We start from the raw sequence: 24,718 nt of genomic DNA, 5'->3' as shown, positions 1-24,718 counted from the left end.
CTGACAAATATCTCACCTAAAATTGGCCAGATTTCGTTCGGGCAAGTTTGGTTTTCCCGTCAGATCAGGGACCAAATTGGCTTATTGATGTGGTCCCTTGCGGGCCACCTTGCCAAATGAGCAGATCGCACCATGTATGACCACCTTTATCCTGAAGAACAGGCAAGAGCAAGCAGGAACCTCAGAAACCAGATCATCTGAACTGGCAATTTATAATGCACCAGGAACTCAACCCTGGCCTTTGGCATGATTTTATTTAGAATCTGATGACATCACAGCACGGTGTAATGACAATATTGCAAGTGTACTTGGCCCATGATGTCACCAGTAGTCTGTGCTACATCACTAAGTATAGTCATTAAAGACGAACTAAAGCCAAACTAAAGAAGTAGGGCAGAAATGTTGTACATAACATTTTGGACTTCTTTACCAGCCCAAGGCAACCACAGCCCTTTAGCAGGGAAGATCTGTATCTCTGAAGATGCCCCAGTAGGCCTTAGGGACCCACTCACAATATACTGTATACTGTATATAGAATATAAATGTTACACTAAAAGGCTTATTAGTAATTAATTCAGATAAATACTACATCACAGTTTAGAAACCAGTGCAACTAGCATCATAATTTATAATCATCCTGTGACAAGTTTGAAGTCTTGGATCATTGTGGTTATTGAGATGCTGAAACTTTAGGTGCAGTATATAAAATATGGTGTTTTAGCCATATTCATTTTTAGGGTTTAGTGGACGTCACTATACAACATTAGCCAAAAAGACCTATTTCTTCTCCAGTTGTTACCTTGTTACCTGATTCTCTGTGTGATATCACCCACTGTGAGAAAAAGTAATATGTTTCAGCTTGCAGAGAAATGCTTTGTTTACATCCTTGGTGATGCTCAACCACTGCCCAGTGACTAGAAGAACCATGCAATAAAATCATATTGAGGAACATCTTGCTACTTGTTCCTTCATATTCACAGAATCAGCATTACCATGGAAATGTCAACTAATTCTGTAGAAAAAAAGGAATATAAACCAGTGTTACATATAAAAAACATATTAATAATACAGGGGTTCAAACTCTGTATAATGAGTAATTGACTAGCAGGGATTTAAGAGATGTGTCATTAGAGCATAGAAATTATTTTATTTCTCATGACAAGTGAGTGATATCTCAAATAGGGAAATATGTAACTTTTGTATAATGCGTTCATTCAAAGGTCATTATACCTTACAGGTGTATTTCACATGATCTTTTTGTAAGGGAAAGGCAGGGGACAATAGCAGATCCATTTTAAAAAGTCTTGTTCACCTATAATTTAACTTTTAGTATTAAGTAGAGTGTGATATTGTGAGACAGTTTGCAACTGGTATGTATTATTTGTGGTTTTTAAATTATGTAGCTCTTTGTTCAGCAGCTCTCCAGTTTGGAATTTTTGCAGCTATCTGGTTGCAAATTACCCTAGCAACCAGGCAGTGATTTTAATGAGAGACCCTAAGATGAATAGGAGAGGGCCCAAATAGCATGTTAAGTAATACAATTTAACAATAACAATTAAAATGTACCCTCATGGAGCAATAATTGTTAGGATGCTGGGGTCGGTACCCCCCATTTAAAAGCTATAAGGAGTCGAAAGAAAAAGGCAAATTATTCAAAAACTATAAAAGAAAAAAATAATACCGAATGAGAAGTTGATTAGAATTGGCCAGTTTATAACATACAAAATGTTAACTTAAAGGTGAACAACCCCTTTTGATATGTAACATTTAATCTATGCTTTGTAAAAAATAACCACTTTTTAATATACATTTAATATATTTAAATATTATATCTGTTTTGCTTTGTGTAATTTGGAGTGTACGATGAACCTATGAATATGTCTATTTATAATCATATACAGTATAATGCATTTAGAATCACTTGTTAGCTAAGCTTGCATCATGGCTTGTGTACAATAATCTACAATGTCCATTCTGTTCCCCAGGAAACACTGACACAAAAGAGAGAAGGTGTACAAGATAAAGTGCCAAAGCAGTTTTAGAAGGGTGGTGCTTATCTCAGAGTTCCACTCCCTCGGGCCTCTGATCTCCCTCCCCCAACACGTCCAAAGGTAACTATATTGTATGCGTGTTCAGAGAGGGTTGGGTGGGCAGTGGGGGGGCCCCTAGTATGGCAGCTCCGGTGGGCCCTGCATCCCCCAGTCCAACCATGGCTCCGCTTCTGAGGTTTATTCTCAGTATTGTGAGGACACTTGAGTGGAGGCTAAGGGACACTTCTCCTGTACAAAGTCACTAGGTCTCTCTTTTTCAAGGTTACTGCCCCAGCCACATCTATTGATACATTACTGGATTCTTGTAACTCTTGTAATACTTCTGATGCCTCTTTGAGTTGCTTCACAGCCTCATTTAGAAGCGTCTCTGCCTCTGGCCCATTGCCTTCAGGACTATTTATAAGATCGCCCTGCAAGACCCGATTTAAAAGTGTCTCTGTTTTCTCCCTTCCACGGGCAAGCTTCATTTCAACTTGTTGCAGATGGTCCTTAGTAAGATGTAACATTGGCGTTTTATGCCCACTCCTGCTTTCAGAACCCATACTGTCTTCTGAAAGGAAGTCTCCCAGGGAGGATGATCTGGGTATTCTCTCAGGAATGGTTGACTTTGCTAATGCAGGATTAATTTGGGTTAGTGTGCTCTGTACTTGTGAGGACTGTTCTTCCATACTTTGGATGCAACCTGAGTCTTCAAAAGCCTCTTCTTTAGCTGTTTCCTTCTTCTGCACTTCACTAGGGTCAGGCATTTCTTTAGTTTCAGAATTATCGGAACCCTCTTCCACTTCTTCAGTGGTTTTCTCATCTAGCTGATCAAAGATGTCCTGATCATTAGACTGTTGGCTGTTCATGTCATCGTTCAGCTCTGGTTCTTTTGCTTCATCTGACAACTCAGCTGACTCAACAGAAGTCTTTTCAAGTTCATTAGAATCAAATTCCACCAGGTTCTCTTTGCTCCCTCTGTCAACTGGCTTTATTGAATCTTTGTCCATTAGATCTGATGTGGATCCTTCCCATTTAATCTTCATTTTGTCAGATAAGATCTTTGGAGGAGGTTGGGGAGGATTATTGATATCTACCAAGTTTTCTCTGCTCCCACTAACAGGCAAATTTACTTCAGGGTTTGTGTTTCCACCATTGGACAAAAGTTTTTCTCTTGCATAAATGTTCTCTTTAAGGATTTTGGGTGGTGGTGATGGTGGGCGAATGATTGGTGCAACACTGTCTGTGTTATCTGGATGGGGCTTTCCTATGGATGGTTGTACAGAAGTCTTATCTAGAGGTAGCGTAGGTATTTTTGTGTGTTCTTTTTCTGGCATAGGACCTTGTTTTGGTGGCGGAACAGGAATTTTCACAGGTTTTTTCTCTGGGGCCAAAACTGGCTCTGTTTGTGGTGTAGGGATCTTTACAGGTCCCTTTTCAGGAGATGCCTTTGTATCTTCAGACATGGACACTGCTGGCTTATGTACCACACCTTCCAGTTTTTCTAGGTCTAATATTGAAGATCCATCTTCAGCAGCTTCAGCCACCTGTAAAAAATGTTGATAATTAAATTCACATATAAAGGGAGGAATCAAGAATGTAATTTTTTAATTATAGACATACTCATTTAGAGTTCTATATTGAAGGGGAAAGGCACCTAAATTTTTTTCGTTTAATATTAAAAGAAATTGTAATTCCAAGCATTTATCCAGTATGCACTAATTAAAATATTTCACTGATATTAAAGTAATCTGTAAATGCAATTTCTATTTGTAAAAAGCCCCCCTAAGTGTGACTAACCTGTCAGGCCTTACTTGACAATAATGCTTACAGACTTCTGCAAAATATGGCAGCAGCCTCATAGAGGAACATGGGTCCCCTTAGTGTTGTGTTGCCATCATACTTTTCCCAAACACACTTTGACACACCCGCACATTCATAAAAGAGTAAAACTTTGCCAGATTGGCTGTCCTGGCTTTTATTGTATGCAGCAGAATACCGTGCATCTATTCTGTCATCTGTTACCAGCCTGCCTGCACTTCTTGTAATGTGATCAACGCAAGACATTGCAACACTACAATAGATGTCTCTTAACCAATAACATGGTGGGGCAACGGCTTCCTTCCTAGAGCTTATATTTGTTTTCCAGTATTCAGTGAGACTGTAACACTAAAATTCTTTTAGCAATTCTGACAGGTTCCAATAAATGAAGTGTCATTGACAAACAGGTGCTATTCACTTCTCTTTTGCACAAATTGTCCCCCCGAATTCCCCTACAGAGTCTGTGTTGCACCAGGCTCTGACATTAAAAAGCTAAACTAATATTAAAATAAAAAAAAACTGAACAAAAATGGTAACAGTAAGTTATCCAGAGCTGTAAAGCTTCATGTCTAAATATTCAGATTTGGTTTGGGTGAACACTAAGGATTTAGCTAAATATGAATGGATTTGGTGCATCTTGCATAGACATTTCTGTTTTAGGGTTGAACTTGATGGACTTTGGTCTTTTCTCAACCTAACATAATATGTATGTATGTAACTATATCTCTATTTTTAGGTGATGGGTTTGCATGCTGCTTTGAACATGCCTACCACTTGTAAGGCTAAAATCTCCAGCATCAGCCAATAGCTGGAGAGCCCCTGATGTATAATCAGAGAGTTCTTGGAATTGAAGGCCAGCAATAAGCTTAGCTTAGCCAATGGTTTTCGCCTTGCCTAAGTAGCCACTATCACACTGGCAGTCTGGCCTTTACAATACTCTCCTATGTATAAGGTGCAGTCTTGACTGTTTTTGTCTAGCTGGAAAAAGAGTAGGTTGGCCTTGGGAACTGTTATGCCCCAGGTCTGCCCAATTACTCCAGAAAAAGTTCCTGTTTTTTTTTTTTTTTAGGTTACAGCAATGCAGTTGAGTAAGATGTTCTATTCCGGAGGGGGAAGAAGAGTTAAAATTGTAGGGTGGGGATTTAGTTATCCTTCAATAAAAAAATATAAAATATAGCATGCAATGACATGAATACAGCACATACAGTATGTACTAAAAGTCACAAACAACCAATCAGCAGGGCGAATTTACTGTTCACCTGTTTGAAAGCAAACTTTTCATTGGCTGCTGTGAAGTACTAGTTTAAATATGAGGCTTTTATATTAACTTTTTTATTTACCCCCTTGAGGTGGATCCTGGTAGGAGGTCTTCTCTTTGCTGCTCCCTTCTGGGCTCGGTCCCTGGTCACGTGATCTAATGAGCAGCTGGTATCTACTTTCACCTGCAAGCAAGTAATGCAATAAATCACACCTGACTGTGAACGTCTTAGCGGAGGCGCACCTTTTAGGCTAATGCCAGACGAGGCGTAGGGCGGATATTTTCGGCAAGCGGAAAAGCACTTGCTGAAAATTTCGCCCTACGCCTCCTACATGTGCCTGCACCCGAATGAATGAGTAACGCTCGGGTGCAGGCACATGTAGTTGATATATGCATAAAAACGCGAGAGAATGCAAAGTCTTGCGTTTTTATGAGTATATTGCCTATATGTGCCTGCACCCGAGCGTATCTGCCTTAGGGACAGCACAGGAACATTGCACATCCACTGCAAACCCTTCCTTGTGTATTTTTAGAAGTACCTAGACTTATTGTTGACTTGAAATATTCTCATAATATATGGCAGTAGGATAGTCTCATTATATGGCAGTGGGTGCTACATGTATACTTTATTATGGTCAAATAAATAATGTCAACTCTACCTCATCAAAAATTTTGTTTTTTCCTCGGCTGATCCCCTCATTCAGTGCTTGGATCCACGCATCTCTCTCCTCCACGTTCCTGGCCTGAAATTTCAGATCTTGACCCTAAAATTCAAGTGAGCAGCAATGAATCGGATGTGAATGACATGTGACCCATCCAGTAGGTAAAGAGACATATTCATTACTGCTGTGCAGGCCCTGTTATTGCTCACATTGTGGTGTTGCACAATTATTTACCACTGAAGCTAGTTCCTGGGATGTTATTCATGTGAAGAGGATTATCAGTTATTGTCTGTGCACATTTGCCAATTTTCTCTTGCTGTTACACACATTCCATAAAAGGGAGGGTTGGGGTGCACACCATTTTTCCTTCCTTCCACTGCTGGAAACTGACATCCCTTCTTTAGTCACAAATAAAAAACAGTACTTAGTCGGCCTTGTGTGAGCTGCTCTCATGATGCGAGATGCAGTGCAAAAAGGGTGTTCTTACTGATAATTAATGGCTGTAATTGAATTAAACTCTATTTTTGATGCTAGAAGGCAATTTAAAAAAAAATGAGAACTGTAGAGTGTGTAACACAGAAAGGCACCATAGAAAGTGCCTGAAATAATCATTTGCCTTTAGCAGCAAATCTACCCCCAGCCCCAAACTTGCAAGAAGCTTGCCAAAACCTTGGGGTCCTGTCTCTAATATTACACCCTTATTACACTCATAAAGGTTTATTTTGATGAATGTGTGTCTGGTGTACAGAGGGGAGGGGGCAGTTGCAATTTTTGTACCCTTCAACCTTAGCTACCATGCATTTTAACATTCAAAAAATAGAATCGTCTTTCTTTAAAGCATTAAATGTACTCAATCTATATGGAGAATATTTATCATTACATATTCCATAGCACTTTACAATAAACAGGGGTACATACAAATTACATACAAAAATACAGCCAATAATCAATACAAGGGGTAAAGAAGACCCAGCATAAAAGAGCTTACAATCTGAAGAAAAAATAATAGTTACTGTATTATGAATTATCGAGCAGTTGAATGATTAAACAAAAAAATCCCCAAGATTTATAGCACTAAATGAAGCTGACCTAAAACCACACAATTAGCTACTGCAAGACCATAAAAGTGCGTCACACTTAAGTAAACGTGTGTGTTATTATAATCTGGTACTTAAAGGGGTAGTAACCTTTAAATTTACCTTTAGTATAATGTAGGTACAGGTATCGGACCCCTTATCCGGAAACCCATTATCCAGAAAGCTCCGAATTACGGAAAGCCCATCTCCCATAGACTCCATTATAATCAAATAATTCAGAATTGTAAAACTGATTTCCTTTTTCTATGTAGAAATAAAACCGTACCTTGGAATTGATCCCAACTAAGATATAAATAATCCTTATTGGATGCAAAACAATCCTATTGGGTCTAATTAATGTTTTATTGATTTTTTAGTAGACTTAAGGTGTTGAGATCCAAATTACGGAAAGACCCCTTATCCGGAATACCCTTGGTCCCGAGCATTCTGGATAATGGGTCCTATACCTGTAGTAATATTAGGAGAAAGTTTGAAGTTGGTCTTCATGTTTTATTTTGTATGATTTTTTAGTAGGGATGCACCAGATCCAGGATTCCGTTTGGGATTTGGCCAAGATTCAGCCTTTTTCAGCAGGATTTGCCTCTGGCCAAACAAAATCCTTAAAATCATGTGATTATTTGTTTACATAAAAACAAAACTTGAACATTTTTCACCATGTACTTTGTGTGGTTTAGTAACCCTAAGGTTAAATTACTATAACTACTAAGGCTGCCCCCTGGGATCACACAATTCACAGGGCACACAAACAAGTCAAGACACACATACATGCTAGGCCCCATCAGCCAATTAATGGACAGAGTTCTGCCTTTTGCTTCCACACTACTTCCTGTTACAGTTAGAGCTGCATTATTTCTGGTCATGTGATCTCTGAGGGAGCACACAGCCCATCACTAAATGGGGGATCAAGGGAAGGGAAGTCTTTACTAAAATTATTCAATAGGCCAGTTAATATGATAGAAACAATCTGGGGGTATAGTTTTCCTTTAAAGGTGAACAACACCTTTAAGAATTTGCAGTGTTCATAAGTTCTCAATTATAGACAATTTTAAAAGCAAATCCTGTGCATTCAAACTACTTTTGAATACCAATGAATCTAGTCAGATTGATCAGAGGTGTCTTGGTGACCAAAAACTGAAAGCTCAATACAATAGGGATGCATTTGTGCCTGAGAAATGCTACATACAGTGCTAAATATAAGGTGAGGCGCTATCTAGTAATTCAGAAAGACTGTGAAAAACTCTGAACATTGTTGCTAGGTTTGCTAAAACCTCACTTACATTCACACAACAGACCAACACCTTCTTCTACGGGCCGTGTTACCATAAATACTTATGAGCTCCTATAGCTATAAAAAGATGGGTGCTTCCAGCTGAGCACGTCTTGCTTAGTGCAACTTAGTTTCCGCTGATCGTTTAGGGTCACAGTAGCTGATTTTGCAAAAGGAGAGAAAGCTGTGGGTTGTGAATGTGGCCTCAGGCACTGCAGGTGTTTCTTTATCTTCCTATAAGAACTGTCAGATCCATTAGATTTTACACCCTTTCTAATTTTATCTTTTGCCTCGACTTTTATACCCATCACACCACATTTCAATGCCAATTTATAGCAGCAAGCATGAAGAGGGCAGATGGCAAGCCAATGTATTTGACTTAAAGGGACCATCAAATTACTACAGTCCTGTCAATTGTCGCACAACTAGTGTGGTATTTTTAAGGCCCTGCTTTCAGGTCTGTATTTACTGTAGGTCTGGTGCTACCTCAGGCACTGTACCTTATTGTACTGTACCTTATAGTACTGTACCTTAGCTTGCACAGATGTTCCTACTGTCATGCATACGTGCAAATTGCAGCTCTGAGACCGGTACCCCTGAGCTCTGCCACTGGATTTAGACACCAGTATCTGAAGGTGGGCTGGGGGGTTGTGATGCTATATCATATATCAGGTTTCTCGCAGACTGGGTCTGGAATATACTTTGTATTTTCTGCAACGTTTGACAGAAGGAGGGCAGAAAATCTAGCATATTTGTGACCAACCAACCTATCAACACTTTTGTGAGTATCTCCAACCCCAACCCATTCATTTAAAGGACATGTAAACCCCACACACAAATCAGTGAACAGCCTCTTTGAAATCTTTCAATACCTGCCACACTGGTTGTCCAGAGGTTAATAGTAAGGCTGCAACATCTCCTTATCGCTTAGATTTCCTTCTCCTCCTGTAACCCACTCGGGCCCCACTCAGGAATTTGCTGTGATTCCTGGCTTGCCAGACATGCTCAGTTGTTCTAACACGCCAACCTCCAGTCTAGCAACCAATAAAAAGATGGCATTGCTGGTTCCCATAGAAACTTAGCTCTAGCTGTCTGTTCAATTTTTTTCTCATGAGCTCAGCTTTACCATTATTATTATTATTAACATTTATTTATAAAGCGCCAACATATTGTTGGCGCCAGGGCCGCCATCAGAAATCATGGGGCCCCTCACAATAAAATTTTCTGGGCCCCCCTCCTCCCATGCCCCCAATGGCCACACCCCCAGTGACCCCTCCCATCAATTCAAATGACACACAGACATTGGTAGCCAGGGCCCCCCCTAAAACATTGGTGGCCAGGGGTTACGTTTTGCATTGGTTCCAGTTCAGGGACTCCCTAAAATATTGCTAGCCAGCACAGGGCTCCCTAAAACATTGGTGGCCCTCCCCCAGTCTCCTCAACTATGGCCCGCTCCCCACTGCTTCCTCCAGCTCCCCCCCTGTGTCCTCCGGCTCCCCCCCACCATCCTTCTGCTTCCTCCCGGGCCCCCAAAGCAAACTCCAGCTCCCCCCCCCAGCATCCTCCAGGCCCCCCCCAAGCATCCTCCAGTTGCCCCCCCAGCATCCTCCAGGGCCCCCACAAGGTTCCTCCTGCTACCCCAGGGCCCCCCAAAAGCATCCTCCTGCTAACCCCCAAGCATACTCCAGCTGCCCCCCAGCATCCTCCAGGGCCCCCACAAGTTTCCTCCTGCTACCCCAGGGCCACCCAAAAGCATCCTCCTGCTGACCCCCAAGCATACTCCAGCTGCCCCCCAAGCATCCTCCAGGGCCCCCACAAGCTTCCTCCTGCTACCCCAGGGCCCCCCCAAAAGCATCCTCCAGCTGCCCCTCAGCATCCTCCAGGCCCCCCCAATCATCCTGCTGCTTTCTCCTGCTACCTCTGGCTCCTTCTGTGGCCTCCGGCTCCTCCTGCTTCAGTTGCGTCTCCTCCCTGCGTCCTCAGCTATGTCCCACGGCCCCCGCTACACCTGCGCTTTTACAAGGTTGTGCCCGTGCGTACGTGTGACGTCAGTACGCATGGGCCGCAACCTTATGAAAGCACAGGTGTAGCGGGGGCCGTGGGACATAGCGCTGGAGGCCGCCAATGACAGTCGCAGGGCCCGGAGGTGTTTAAAGGGGGCCCGAGCTAAGGAAACTCTAGCACGGCCGGGCCCCCTTTGAAGTTAAAAATGCCCGGGACGACTGTGCCCCCTGTGCCCCCCTGATGGCGGCCCTGGTTGGCGCTGTATTCTTGATGAAATGTATGCTGAATAAGGGTCTGTGTGTGTGTATGGTGCTTGCAGATTTAAATGTATCTGAGTATTTATCAGAGGAAAAATGGCCACCGGGTGAAAACTACTATTTGCTTTAGGAAAATGCGCCAATGCTAGCAAACGGAGGGGATATATGCAGTACAAATAATGCCATTTGGGTGGGGGTGATGTGCCCAACTAATATACATTGTAGGCAAATGTAGGCTTTACATGTCCTTTAAAGAAAAAAAAAATTATTTGAAATGCAGGATTTTTAGATCTTACCTACAAGCGAGTGTTCATGGCTCTATAATGTAAGTTTATAGATGTATAAATAGTTGTCATGTAACTTGTTAACAAGAGTTCTAGCACCTTGCAGGGAAATGGTTAAAAGTGCTTACAGATTTAAGAGGGGGTGGCCCTTGTGCTGAGAACTTCCTGACTGATTGCCTGTTCTGGGAAGTCGCCTCTCGCTATGAGTCACGCTTTGCTGCACAGGGCCAGTTCTGTACTGTGTATAAAAAGTTAGGATAATATCAAGCTAGCGGGGGACTGTATATAGGGAAAAATTAAGTGGTTACCAATGTAACATGGAAAATATGGCACAACATACTGATATTAACAGCAGTCAGTACTAGTTATTATAAACGAACAACAGCATTTCAGTTACGCAACATTCTTCTCCAATACTGGCTGAAAAAATATTATGACTTATGAATATTATGAGTTATACATATAGTTATGACAGAGTAGCCATTGCAGCTTAACAAGCCAGTCATATCTTTATCTAGATGCTTTTCTGTGATGTTTTTGGTGCAATGTTACAATATATAACACTCTAGAAAAGATCTTATAATCTCCAGCTACAGCAACAGCTACATATATACTTGATCAGCCCATATAATGACTTGGAAACATGTGCATCACTGCCCAGTGTGACACAAGCAGAACAATACTTTCCTCTAGAACAGCCAGGCAAATAAATGGTACAGCCTAGCAATCTTTAATTCATACATATATACCCCCAACACTGACCATGCGTTGCCTTATCTTTCTTGGACTTTCCTGAGACAGTTCAGGGGGATAATATTTTAATAACAATGCTCTGTTTTTAACCACCATTGGTGGAATTCTCCCTGCTGCCTGTCACATTTGGTCACATTCATCGACTATATTGCCAATGGAATTAGGCTGTACCCCCTTCTCTGGTGGCCCTATTCCACTTGCTGGCTTCTTGTAATAGTCCCACAAAGGCATGTTGGGAGCCCATTAAGGGAGACAGAAGGAAAATACAAAACAACATTTCAATACTTAAGAAACCAGTAAAACGGTTATACATTCATATCTAAATATTATTTATAAAATTTGCGCAGTGCAGAATTATTCGCACAGGGTGAAAGTCCTTTTTATATATGGCATATTGCAAATTGTGAATATTTATGCTCACACTCTGCGTCCGAGTTTCACCACAACTTTAATGGCTGATAGAATATTCACAAAACTGATTTCACAAATTGCAAATTTATATTTGCAAAGAGAAAATTGGCGCTATAATCGCACATGATAAACACGCACAGAGGGAATGCTCATGCAAATCGCAATATCATTCGCTAGTTTTTCACTGCCTTTCACAAAAAAAGGAAAGGCGGGTACTGCAGTGCAAAATGTAAGTGTTTAGAAGAAAACATGTGCAAACAACCATTAGCGATAAAAATATGCGCTGTGCGAACTTTATACAGTGGCTTGCAAAAGTATTCGGCCCCCTTGAACTTTTCCACATTTTGTCACATTACAGCCACAAACATGAATCAATTTTATTGGAATTCCACGTGAAAGACCAATACAAAGTGGTGTACACGTGAGAAGTGAAACGAAAATCAAAGTGGGGTGTGCGTAATTATTCAGCCCCCTGAGTCAATACTTTGTAGAACCACCTTTTGCTGCAATTACAGCTGCCAGGCTTTTAGGGTATGTCTCTACCAGCTTTGCACATCTAGAGACTGAAATCCTTGCCTATTCTTCTTTGCAAAACAGCTCCAGCTCAGTCAGATTAGATGGACAGCGTTTGTGAACAGCAGTTTTCAGATCTTGCCACAGATTCTCGATTGGATTTAGATCTGGACTTTGACTGGGCCATTCTAACACATGGATATGTTTTGTTTTAAACCATTCCATTGTTGCCCTGGCTTTATGTTTAAGGTTGTTGTCCTGCTGGAAGGTGAACCTCCGCCCCAGTCTCAAGTCTTTTGCAGACTCCAAGAGGTTTTCTTCCAAGATTGCCCTGTATTTGGCTCCATCCATCTTCCCATCAACTCTGAGCAGCTTCCCTGTCCCTGCTGAAGAGAAGCACCCCCAGAGCATGATGCTGCCACCACCATATTTGACAGTGGGGATGGTGTGTTCAGAGTGATGTGCAGTGTTAGTTTTCCACCACACATAGCGTTTTGCATTTTGGCCAAAAAGTTCCATTTTGGTCTCATCTGACCAGAGCACCTTCTTCCACATGTTTGCTGTGTCCCCCACATGGCTTGTGGCAAACTGCAAACGGGACTTCTTATGGTTTTCTGTTAACAATGGCTTTCTTCTTGCCACTCTTCCATAAAGGCCAACTTAGTGCAGTGCACGACTAATAGTTGTCCTATGGACAGATTCCCCCACCTGAGCTGTAGATCTCTGCAGCTTGTCCAGAGTCACCATGGGCCTCTTGGCTGGTGAGTTTAGGTGGACGGCCTTGTCTTGGTAGGTTTACAGTTGTGCCATACTCCTTCCATTTCTGAATGATCGCTTGAACAGTGCTCCGTGGGATGTTCAAGGCTTTGGAAATCTTTTTGTAGCCTAAGCCTGCTTTAAATTTCTCAGTAACTTTATCCCTGACCTGTCTGGTGTGTTCTTTGGACTTCATGGTGTTGTTGCTCCCAATATTCTCTTAGGGCTCTGGCACACAGGGAGATTAGTCGCCCGCAACAAAACTCCCTGTTCGTGGGCGACTAATCTCTCTGAGTTGCCTTCCCCTGCCATCCCACCGCCGAAAATGTAAGTTGCACGATTTTGCACATATCGCCGAAGTTGCCTCGCGAGCGACTAATCGCGGGGGCGGGCGACTAATCTCCCCGTGTGCCAGAGCCCCTAGACAACCTCTGAGGCCGTCACAGAGCAGCTGTATTTGTATTGACATTAGATTACACACAGGTGCACTCTATTTAGTCATTAGCACTCATCAGGCAATGTCTATGGGCAACTGACTGCACTCAGACCAAAGAGGGCTGAATAATTACTCACAGCCCACTTTGCAGTTATTTATTTGTAAAAAATGTTTGGAATCATGTATGATTTTTGTTCCACTTCTCACGTGTACACCACTTTGTATTGGTCTTTCACGTGGAATTCCAATAAAATTGATTCATGTTTGTGGCTGTAATGTGACAAAATGTGGAAAAGTTCAATGGGGCCGAATACTTTTGCAAGCCACTGTAAATTACCCCCACTGAATTCACTGGGATCCACTCTAACCCTGAATCCTTTGTAAAAGATTCAGCCAAATACCAAACCGAATCCAAACCCTAATTTGTGTATGAAAATTAGGCCTTGGAGGGGCTAAAAAGAACCACCACTTTGCACACAGTGACATTTTTTTGACTGCTCTGCTTATGTGACAAAACATTAGGTGATTTTAAGGATGTAGTTGGGCCAGGCACGTTGATTCAGCCAGATACAAATACTGCTGAAAAAGGCAGAATCATGGCCGAATCCCAAACCAAATCCCAGATTCGGTGCATCCCTATGTTGTACATTTTATTACATTGACCCATTACATTCATTTCTTATTATATGTCATTTTTTAATCACAAGTACAATTATGTGCAATTAATACATTTATATACTACCCCAGATTCTCATGTATTTACCTTGGTTTGAGGTGAGGGTATAAGTGTGAAATGCCTCTTCCGCTTTAGAAAGCCTTTATGGTCTTGGCACCGTTCATAGTCTGCAAGCTCCACTGCCTCACCTTTCTGGTCATTCTGCCAACACAAACACATAAAATTGTGGGTTTTCACATACATGTAGCATTTGGAAATATACCAGGGTGCAGTGTATCATGTTACACAAAGCAATACAATTAGCAGAAAGAAATTACTTACTGTAAATGTATTGCCAATCCTGACCATAACCCATCATTTTCTCCTACCACCGGCTGTGGCCCAAAGTGTCCAGAATCACAGACGGCAAGGAGGTGGAGATTCCCTATAGCTTAAGATTAATTAGGGGGCGAAGAGCAAAGTAACTGAAAATATGTCCCTAGACTTCGTCTAGCAGCCACAGCAGCTAGGTGTTTTCTTTCCAGGTTTTCTGAGCCTTGGCCATGAATTTTATTCCCTAGAGGTTCTTAATACTGCGAGCGCTAACACCTAACACAGGGAGTCCTGCTGATCCAAGAAAAGTACCATGACACAGTTATACTGGGGAATAACATAGGTCAGAATGAAACTTTTCCCTGCAGTTGGGCATGGTTAGAACAGCAGGGACACAAAATAAAGCTGGAGGGAGAAAAATAACCTTTTAACATTTTTCCACATAGTATATACATTTTATGATTTAGTAAAGTAAAGAAAATCAGAAACAGTCGTATAGATACAAAGGAAATTTAAGGATTTTAAATTAGAATGAAGCACTGAATGGGCAGACCAAATCAGAGGGTTTCATACATTTTTGGCTCAAGCTCCCTTTACATGATTAATATTTTGACAAGCGCACCCCACCCATGTCTATAAAATTTTTACAGAAGCAAAACAATGTAGCAGCAGGGCTTCTAGCCAGCATACCTTCCCATAACAAATACTGCTCTTCTACTCTTCTCTCTTCCTCTTCTCCATATTTCCCCTTCTCTCACCTCTCCTATCGTATCCACTTCTCTTTTACTCTTCTATAACTATCTGTTCTTCCATTATCTCTTCCCTATTATTAATATTTCTATCGGCTTTTATTTTTCTCTTCTCTTGTCAACCCTAATTGTTTTATCTTTTCTCATTCACGGTCTCTGTTTTCTTATTTTGCTTCTTTTTTTCTCACCTCCCTTTTTTCTGCTTACTTTTAATTCCTCTCATTTCCCTTAACTGATTTATCTAAATTGTGCTGTTTAGATAAGGGGAACTACTGTAAATGCAAGATAAATCTAACCTATAAATAAAGGCTATTTTTTCCATATAGTTTCACTTTCACCATCAGTTGTACTTGCTCATAGAGTAAAATCTTGTTTAGTGGCCCCTCAGATCTACTGGAAGATGACCTCGTTGAGATATACTGAAAATGCACATTAGTTTAGTTCTTACTGGTTTCTTATTCAACCAACATAATGGCAATGGCGTCATAAATTATTATGAGTCCAGCAGCCAAAAAATGATTTTCCAAGAGGCAACAATTTAATTGTTATTCTCTTTCTATACAGGCTCTCCCTATTCAGCCCCCAGTACTTCCTGGTTTCTAGGATAAATTAGACCCAACAACCAGATGGCTAGAAAACTGCTAAATAAAAGCTGAATCATTTTAAAAAGAACACAAAAAACATTCAAATCAAATATCTGCATCAAATTAAATGTAAACTACACTTTATCATAAAAACTTTAAGGTTTGTAGGCCTTTTCATCCCTATTATTATGTACATTTTTGGCACTATGCAAATATATGTTCCATTGCCAGTGTGTGTCTAGAAACAGTTCAGTACGCTTCAGTCAGTGTGTGTAAACTGCTGAAATAAAAAAAATGTTATTTATACCCTAGGAACCTCAGTGCTCTAATCTAAGATATTAAGTTGTGGTACTGTTTCTTGTGTGTAGTATATTACTGTTAGCCATAGTTCAGAAAAAGAAAAAAATACTTGTTGTGGTAACATGATACCATTTATTGGCTAACTGTCATATGTAAAAATGCCCTAGGGCCAAACAATCGAATTACAATGGCGAGCATAGGCATCATTGAACACATCAACGAGCCAATGCAGTCCCTGATCCGACAGAAAAACCTGCCCAATCAAGGTCTGGCCAGATGTCAGTCGGGTAGGCCCATCGGGGGTGCCCATTCATGGGCAGATAAGAATAGTTCTGAAGGACCAGAATTGGCAGCTGAAATCTGCCCGTGTATGGCCACCTTTACATTCAGGACAGGGGGCAGTTTAACTGCAAGCTTTATCCAAATCACTCTATTAATTGTAATAACACAAAGCCTGCTTCATACATTTTCAGCTCCAGGCCCTTTCAGCTCTTAATTTGTTAATGCAGTTCTGATTCATGTATAAACTTATTCATTGGGACACTGAAGTCCTGAGTTCAGTTCCAACCAGGGAACTTTTAGCAAGGAATTTCTAAGGGTCATGTACAAATACCAGTGCAGCGTGCAAAGTCATTTAGAACTCATGTTTTTTACCCATAGTGCTGCATTTTTCTTATAATTCCATTGTAATGGTTGCCATGAAGAGAGTTGCACCTGATACCTCAAAATAAATGCTGTTATTTTTGTCTATACTAGACATAAATCACTTCTGGCACTTGCCATTCGAATAATGTTTGCATGGGATTCATTTGGGGCAAGCCTATCGAACCAAATTGCTGTGGGAGGCAGTAGCTCCAGGTTCCCCAGGGTTTACAGTTGCACTTGCATGCTGTTCAATGCAGGAGTCCGGACGTATGCCTTAGCGCAGCAATACAGTATTCAAGTATCTTTAATTAATGGTGTTAATAAACATTCTGGCCGCACTCGTGTGCTGCCTTTGTAAATGAGCCCTCGCTGCATAAATGTATAATATATAATATATAATTATATATATATTTTTTTTTTTAATAGGTTTTGTGGCCAGCTGCAAGTGTTGTATAAAGAAAACAATCATTGTCTGTACAGAGCTGCACACATGAGTGTCAGTGCTGTGGGTCAGTTCCAAACAGCTGCCCTGTTATTAAATAACTGAGAGGGGCCAGGCCAGCTAATCTCATGCAGTCATGCTCTATAGCAATGCTAAGAGATTTTCCTGGCTCTTCAACCAATGTCTCTTTTTCCAAAACATCCCCCTTGGCACAGCAGCAGGTGCCTTGGACTTGTAAGAGAGAAAGAGATGTCCGTGCATAGCACAACAGGCACACCCTTTCCATCACCCCACTCTTTACCTGGAACAGCTGCCCAATGGAAAAATGTATGGGGTATATTTATAATTCAGTATATAAAAAAAAAGAAATACCACTGAAATACACCAAACTTTACCACCTTAAGGTGACGGAATGCCATGTAAAATCGCAGGCAGTTATAAAGCTATGTGATGCATATTGGCTTGAAACTAGCTGCCAACTAGCTGTCACGTTGTTTTATTGGTTTCAGTGGGCTGTACCAGGTCTGGGGGGGCTATAATAATAAGTCATTGTAAGAATTAGTCTCACATGAAAAAAAAATATTTACATTTATTATACTATAATTGTCTATTTATAATATCAACAATTGTGGACAGTAACTGAGCTTTATAAATGTAGCACTTTTTACATAGATGTTTGGCTTCAACAGAAAGAAACTGAAACATTTGCTGTATAATTAATATCTACGGTTAATCTGCTTTCTCATTGCTAAGCTCTGTTACAAGACAAAATTTGACATTTCTGGTTGAAGAGAATGAAAGGCAATCAAGACAACTCCCCAACACACACACATAAAGATCAGATGCAAACTAACGTAGCATACCACTGTCACAGATATGAAAAGTTTAATTTTGTGATAAACTTCCCCTTCAAATGGAGCAGAAGTGTGTGTATGCACTTTTTAGAATATGTGTGGAAATGTAAGGTTTTACTCAGGGTGATATTCCGACCTGCCAGTGTTTTCTGGCACAGCCTTTATATAGTGATTGTAAAGTGAAGTTGGAGGCTGGTAAATTCCCTTGCTTTATTGGTTCTAGGTCAGTCCCCACCCTGCAGCCCTCCAGATGTAGCTGAGCTTCCATTACAATCCAGATGCTGTGGGAAGATGCTGGGAGTTGTCATTTTAGCACCAGCTGGATGGCTGCCGGTTGGACACAGAGAATCTTTGTTCACTTGTCACAAGAATGTGATTCATGTTAAAGGAGTAGCATGATATAAAACCAGTTACTTGCTATCAGTATCATTATGCTAACTGTACTGCGGCAGATTTATACATGTATGTAGTCCATGTATATAGTACACCTCCACATTAAGCATAGAGTATACCTCCCCATCCACACAGGGGCACAAACAAGCCCAGACACTCACATTTGTGATTGAGGTGATCTCTCTCTGCTTCAAAGCAATAGAAACCAAGAAGTGAAAAACAGGACACAAGGTGGCAGCAGAAGGGAAAGGGACAAAAGCAACAACCAAAAAATAAAGAGCAGAAGAGAAAATGGCAAATAGGGAAGGTGGCAGAAAATGCAAAGGTCAAGGGTAGATAATTATATATATATATATATATATATATATATATATATAACTGTTGTGTGATATATAACCTGACAGTCTGAGCTGGTAAATGAAGAAGCAGGAGAGTACAAGAGAGGAAATAGAAACACCAGTACCTTAATAGGCAAATTATCCAGAAAGCTCAGAAATATGGTAAAGCCAAATCCCACTGTCTTATATTTTATTAAACATTCTGTCATTTCTGACTGACCTGTTTTTTTTTAATAATGAGACAGTGCCATGTAGCTAATGGTAACTAAACTAAGCTAACCCATGTTGATGGCAAAACCAAAAACTATAAATTACTGGGAGAAAGTCACAAAAAAAATGTATTGTTCCATTAATTTTCAGTGAGATTAAATATTCCTGTGGCCCCTGGCTGTACCCCAGCCCCCCTCCCTTTCCTGGCATTGGGCCCTCTTGGACATAAGGACACCTGGCCCCTTTATGTCAGTCTACCACTGATGTGACTGTCAAATCTGACTCACTTAAACTTTCCACGGACTTCTATCGAATGTTGTCAGTTTTTAATTGCTAAAGAGTTTAGTTCAATACTCAAATTTTAAAAACACATAACTCTTATATTAATACATTTCTCCCTTAGAGTTTACATTTTTTATAGCCTTAAGGCATGGTGATCCATGTTACAGAAGGACCCATTTTCAGTAAACTCCAGTTTCCAAGCATTTTTGATATTCCATTCCTATAATTATGTATAAATGGCAACTGAGACATTTTCAGGGTAAATTTACAGAGTACGGGCAGACAATGAAGCACAGCCAACTGATGGAGGTGGTGATTAGAGTTGCAGTTCTGTCTAGAGTGCCATAGGTTTGCTATTTTGATGGAATGGAATCTGCTTCTATTCTGCGTTTTCACTTAAAAATTTCTCAGGGCAACAGGAGTTGCAAAAAAATGCAGTGTTCCTACATCCTGGAGGTTCCAGGGGTAACTTACCTCACTCTCGCACAGCAACAGCTGGGTTTTTAGAAGCACAATGTGCCGATCTTTCCACAGTCCCAGCAACCCACTGCTTTTCTTCAGCCATCCAGCTTTATATGTCACCGGCAGCCCAAGAGGGGTGTCACCACTCTCCTTCTCACCCTAATAACAAAGTCACAGGCAGAGATATTAACAACTCAGTCTGACAAATCTTGAATGTATCTGACAGTGGATTTCCTTTTGCTATGCAGCCTGTGCTTTGTGCACATACAGATATATACACAGATAGCACCAGAGCCATTTTAATAAATGGGCAAAAGGGGCATTTGCCCAGGGCCCACCAGGATAGGGGGCCCACTAGCACACCTTTCATCTGGGATAACTTTTGGCGAAAGCGTCCTGCAAGGCCTCTCATTTTAATCAACTGGATCATACCTACTGCAGTAAGTGCAGACCATTTCTTCACCGCCTGCCTTTACTATATTGAACCTCATGTGCTTGAGGGATATTCTGTTCTGTTTTTTGGGGTAGTGGGGGCCCACCAATAAATTATACTCTGGATCCTCTGGTACCTTAAAGCAGCCTTTATGAAGAAGTGCTACAATTGTGAGATGCATAAATGGGACCTAAACCTCCAAATCGTAAATTACAAAAGTGCTCAGAGAAGCACTCTCAATTAATATTAATTTTCAGTTGTATGTCATTTCTAAGATATTTGCAGTTTTAGCCTAAAAGCACCAAGCTTTCAGCTCAGCATCTGTCTCTAAAGGTTAGAGAGTCAGCAAACCTAAGGTTAAATGACTATATAGAAAGTGCATAGACAGTTTGGGTCACTGACATGCTGACCTTCCACAAGAGCTGTTCATTGTCTGCATCATTCTGAAAGAAGAATTTAAAGGTGAACTACCCCTTTCACTGGAATTGTATCACTTCCTAGTTTAGACAGAACAGTTGCACTCTCTACATTATCACTCCTACCATGGGGTTTTGCACTGACCTGGCTTTACATAGCGGTTGCTCCTAGGCCCCTGTCGCCACTTGTTGCACCTGCCCCCCCTCCCATATGCACACGCACAAATTCTCTCATTTCTCTTTCACATCCCCAGTACTTCTGACCCAATTTAATTACGGCTGGGTGGCACCCTGCCCCTTCCCACAAATAGCCCTGGTTTTCCTCAGGCAGAAGCCAGCCCTAAAGGGCCACTGGTCTAGGTTTGGTCTACAAACTAGTCAACAGTTATAATTCCTAACTAAATCTTTTAAGTCTAATTGCAAATGGAGCACCTAGATACAGTGCTGCTGTTTTCATGTAGTGGAACATTTATTGCTATGCAGTATGCACGGGAGCCTGTTCTCCTTTAATTTAATATACTGCTACTGGCATTCAGCTTAGCTGTATTCATGAGGGGTGTACTGGGGGAGGTATGTATGTGTCCCCCCTTCCACCCTTAACTGCCAACTAACTTGCAGATCATTCAGACATCATGTAAGTTCGGAAGAATCGGCGAGTACTAGGGAGTCTGTCCTGTCTACCAGTGCTGTGCTAAGTGAATGAGCCCCTTAGTGCTCTAGCATCTTTAGAAATGACCCCTTTTTATTTTGACTTTTTGACAATAAAAACATTTCGGTGTAGGGTGATTTAAAAACAAAAAAACTGAAACTGGAGCTAAGAGGTTTCCGAATTTGGCATTAGAGGATTTTTAGACATAAACAATAATTTTACTCCACTTGCGGGCCAACTCCACCTTGTATGTAAAAAGGGAGGTTATATAGAGGAATAGGAGGGGGTTCTAGCTAGAGAATATGTGTAAAGAAATAAGAAGCACTATGGGAGCAGGTCATATGGCACATGAGGAGAACTGGCTGGCAGTTAGATTTCCCCAGATTCCTCCACATATGGCACAAGAGGGTTAAATGAAGCATAAGGAGATGCTAAAAGTCTAGCTGCGATGTAGAAGCGCTTCACTTTCACAGTATTCAGCATTATTTTTACGACTGCAAGTTTGCTACTTCGTGATCTGAGTAAAATCCCTCATTCTGAATGTACATGTTGATTGCAGTGCAGCAATGAAGGGGTTAATGTGTTACGTTCCACTTCAAGGGCAGAGATGGAAACTTTTAATCAGCTACAAAACATTTATGATTACAGAGTACAATCTTGGCAACCCAGGAAACCCTACAACAGCTTGACACACAGCTGCTCCTGCATTAACCCCTCCCGCACAGAGACCTCCAAATGCCTGCCTTCTGAACAACTTGCACTTTGGGGGCTTTTAGAGGAAATAGGCAGCTGTTGTAGCCAAGCGCAATACTGAGAATTAGCTGCTTGCCGGGAAGGCTTCCTCTCCCTCTTATTCTGTGTCACAGTTTATAGCAGGGAGTCCTTACACTATAGCTTTCCTGCTGCTAAACTCCCATGTTGGAAGTTGTAGTTCAGCAGCATCTTGAGAGCCGCAGGTGGAAGAGAACTGGTTTACAATTACATAGATAACACAAAAATACAGCAGGGGTAAATTAATTTTGTTTTAGTACAGCAGGTTAGGTTTTACCTACATTCAGTCTATTATAATAAACCCCTTTATTGCTAGTGCAATAAAGGCCTGTGAGACAATGAAAAGGTTAAATTTACCCCCCCACACACACACTACCTGTAGCTAGTCTATCTCTATAAGCATCCAGGTACCAGAAAGTGAGATGTGAGAAGAATTAAGACATTGGGTGGTTTGTAACTTACATCTTCCATGGTCAGCCTGTCTCCGGGATACGCTGTCCCTGCCCAGAGCCTTCTTTACAGGAAGGGAAGCCAGATGTCCTCCTCCATGCACCCCCTTCCCTACACACCCCACCCACCCACACTGGACCTTGGGCCTGACAGGCTCGGCAAGAGGAACCTTCCTAGCCCCAGCTCTCCTCCCTCTGCTTTATTCCTCTTTCTATGCTGCATGCAAACCTATGCTGAAAAAGTTACGTTTCCGGTGGTTTTGCTCGGGTTGAGTCAGTGAACTGAAAGTGCATTGCAATACACCACTCCGGGGCTCTGGTGCAAAGCCATATCCTAACTGTAACAGTGCTTTCCAATACACTGCTTTGGTGGTCTGGTGCAAAGCAAAATAGTTACTGTAAAAGTGAATTGCAATACATTATATAACTATAACAGTGAATTGCAATATACTGCTTCAGTGCCCTGATGCAAAGCCATATAATAACTGTAACAGTGCATTGCAATACACTACTCTGGTGCAAAGCCATATCGTATGTAAAGGTGGCCATACACGCTACAATTATGATCTTTCCTATGACCATTGGTCTTGGGAAAGATTTTTCGTTCTCTTTACTAACGTTAAGAGATATGCAGGTAAAACAAACCCCATCTGACGATTCAGCATTAATGTTACGAAGTTCGGGCACCTTCAAAGTCACCGTGGATAATTTAACGTACAGTTGTTGGCCAGCTTGTATATATTGCAATGTATGGACAAACAATCCCTGTTTTGTGGTCATGGTCTCATTGCAGCCCTGCCTAATGGTTAAAAATGTTGTGGTGAGCACAACTTTTTTTGCTATAGTTTATACAGCAGTGGCCAGGTCCATGTTGTAGCTCACGCCCTTTCCAGCTACAGTCAGGTGATCCCAATGAGCCAATAAAAATGGCAGCCATTTGGGGGTCTTAACTTTTAAAGCAAGTAAAATGCAGGTAAAACTCAGTCCCTTCGTTAAATGTATGTTGAAGCAGTGGAATTCTTAATGAATGAGATATGTGAGTGTAGGACTGGCCAGAGGGGATGACTTTGACGTAGTTGGCCAGCTGGATAAACAGTCCCTTTTTTGCTTAAAGGGGAGGGCATTTCTTGGCAGCTTAATGCACAGGATGTCTTAATGTCCTCTATATATTAATAATAGATGAGTGCAGAGGACCTCTTGCTGCTGTCTGTATGTTATTATACACCAGAATTCATTGTGCAACTGCCACCAAGTGTGCCAGTACCTGAGGCAGCCATACATGCCCAAGCCATAAAACCCCTACCATCATGTTTAACGGATGAGCTGGTATTAGGGATGCACCAAATCCACTTTTTCGGATTCGGATGAAGCCCCAAATCCTTCGTAAAGGATTCAGCAAATTCCGATCCGAACCCTAATTATTATAGCAACTTCCATGTTTACGTGACAAAAAGTCACGTTATTTTTTGGATTCAGATTCGGTTCGCCCAGGACCGTGGATTAGGGTGAATCCGAATCCTGCTGAAAAAGGCCGAATCCTGCTGAAAAAGGCCGAATCCCGAACCGAATCCTGGATTCGGTGCATCCCTAGCTGGTATGCTTTGGATCTTGGGCAGTTCCTTTTTGTCTCCACACTTACCTCTTGCCATCAGTCTGATACAGGTTAATCTTGGTCTTGTCTATCCATAACACCTTTTCCCAGAATTCTGCAGGCTCTTTAAGTACTTTGCAAACTGTAATCTGGTCTACATCTTGCAGTGCAGCCTCTGTATTTCTCTTCATAAAGTCTTCTGCGGATAGTCTCTGACAAAGAGACACCTGCCTCCTAAAGAGTGCTTTAGTGCTCACTCATGGTCAATTGTGCTTTAATGAATGGGCCCCTAAGGGCCACATTTACTAAGCAATTATGAGATAAAGTTGGATTTTTTCTTACTTCTAGATAATTTTGAGATTTACAAGTGGGTTTTCCCCAGTTTTTTCATTATTATTCCCAGAAAAATTTGAGTTTTGCAAAAATAACTCCCATAATTCGTGATTTATTAATGTTTAGTTAACTTTTTTTTAGAATAGCAGAGGAATAGAACAGTCAGGGACAGCCTGTCCTTAAAGGACAAATCAATCCCCTGTTTTCAGTTTCACCCAGCTTCAAAGGGAAACTTAATCCCATCATTATTTTCAGTTTCACCCAGTTTCAATTGAAACTT

General features: G+C 41.3%; 2 protein-coding genes across 2 annotated transcripts in view; one reads left to right on the top strand and one right to left on the bottom strand.

Moving 5' to 3' along the window:
• Window positions 1-1,127: 1,127 nt before the first annotated feature.
• On the bottom strand, window positions 1,128-22,619 carry plekho2 (pleckstrin homology domain containing O2). Its single transcript, NM_001113081.1, is given in 6 exon segments — window positions 1,128-3,577; window positions 5,192-5,293; window positions 5,769-5,873; window positions 14,313-14,426; window positions 19,809-19,955; window positions 22,528-22,619. Coding segments are annotated over 6 exon segments (1,791 nt in total). The 5' UTR covers window positions 22,537-22,619; the 3' UTR covers window positions 1,128-2,263.
• Window positions 2,023-24,718, top strand: part of pcsk6 (proprotein convertase subtilisin/kexin type 6) — a 235,080-nt gene continuing 212,384 nt past the window's right edge. Inside the window, exons 1-2 of the mRNA XM_031899241.1 lie at window positions 2,023-2,111; window positions 5,814-5,932. The gene's annotated coding sequence lies outside the window, so the exon portion shown is untranslated. The remainder of the gene's footprint in view (window positions 2,112-5,813; window positions 5,933-24,718) is intronic.

This window comes from Xenopus tropicalis, chromosome 3, assembly GCF_000004195.4.
Source record: "Xenopus tropicalis strain Nigerian chromosome 3, UCB_Xtro_10.0, whole genome shotgun sequence".
Classification (NCBI taxonomy): domain Eukaryota; kingdom Metazoa; phylum Chordata; class Amphibia; order Anura; family Pipidae; genus Xenopus; species Xenopus tropicalis.
This window is presented reverse-complemented; position numbering and strand designations above follow the sequence as displayed.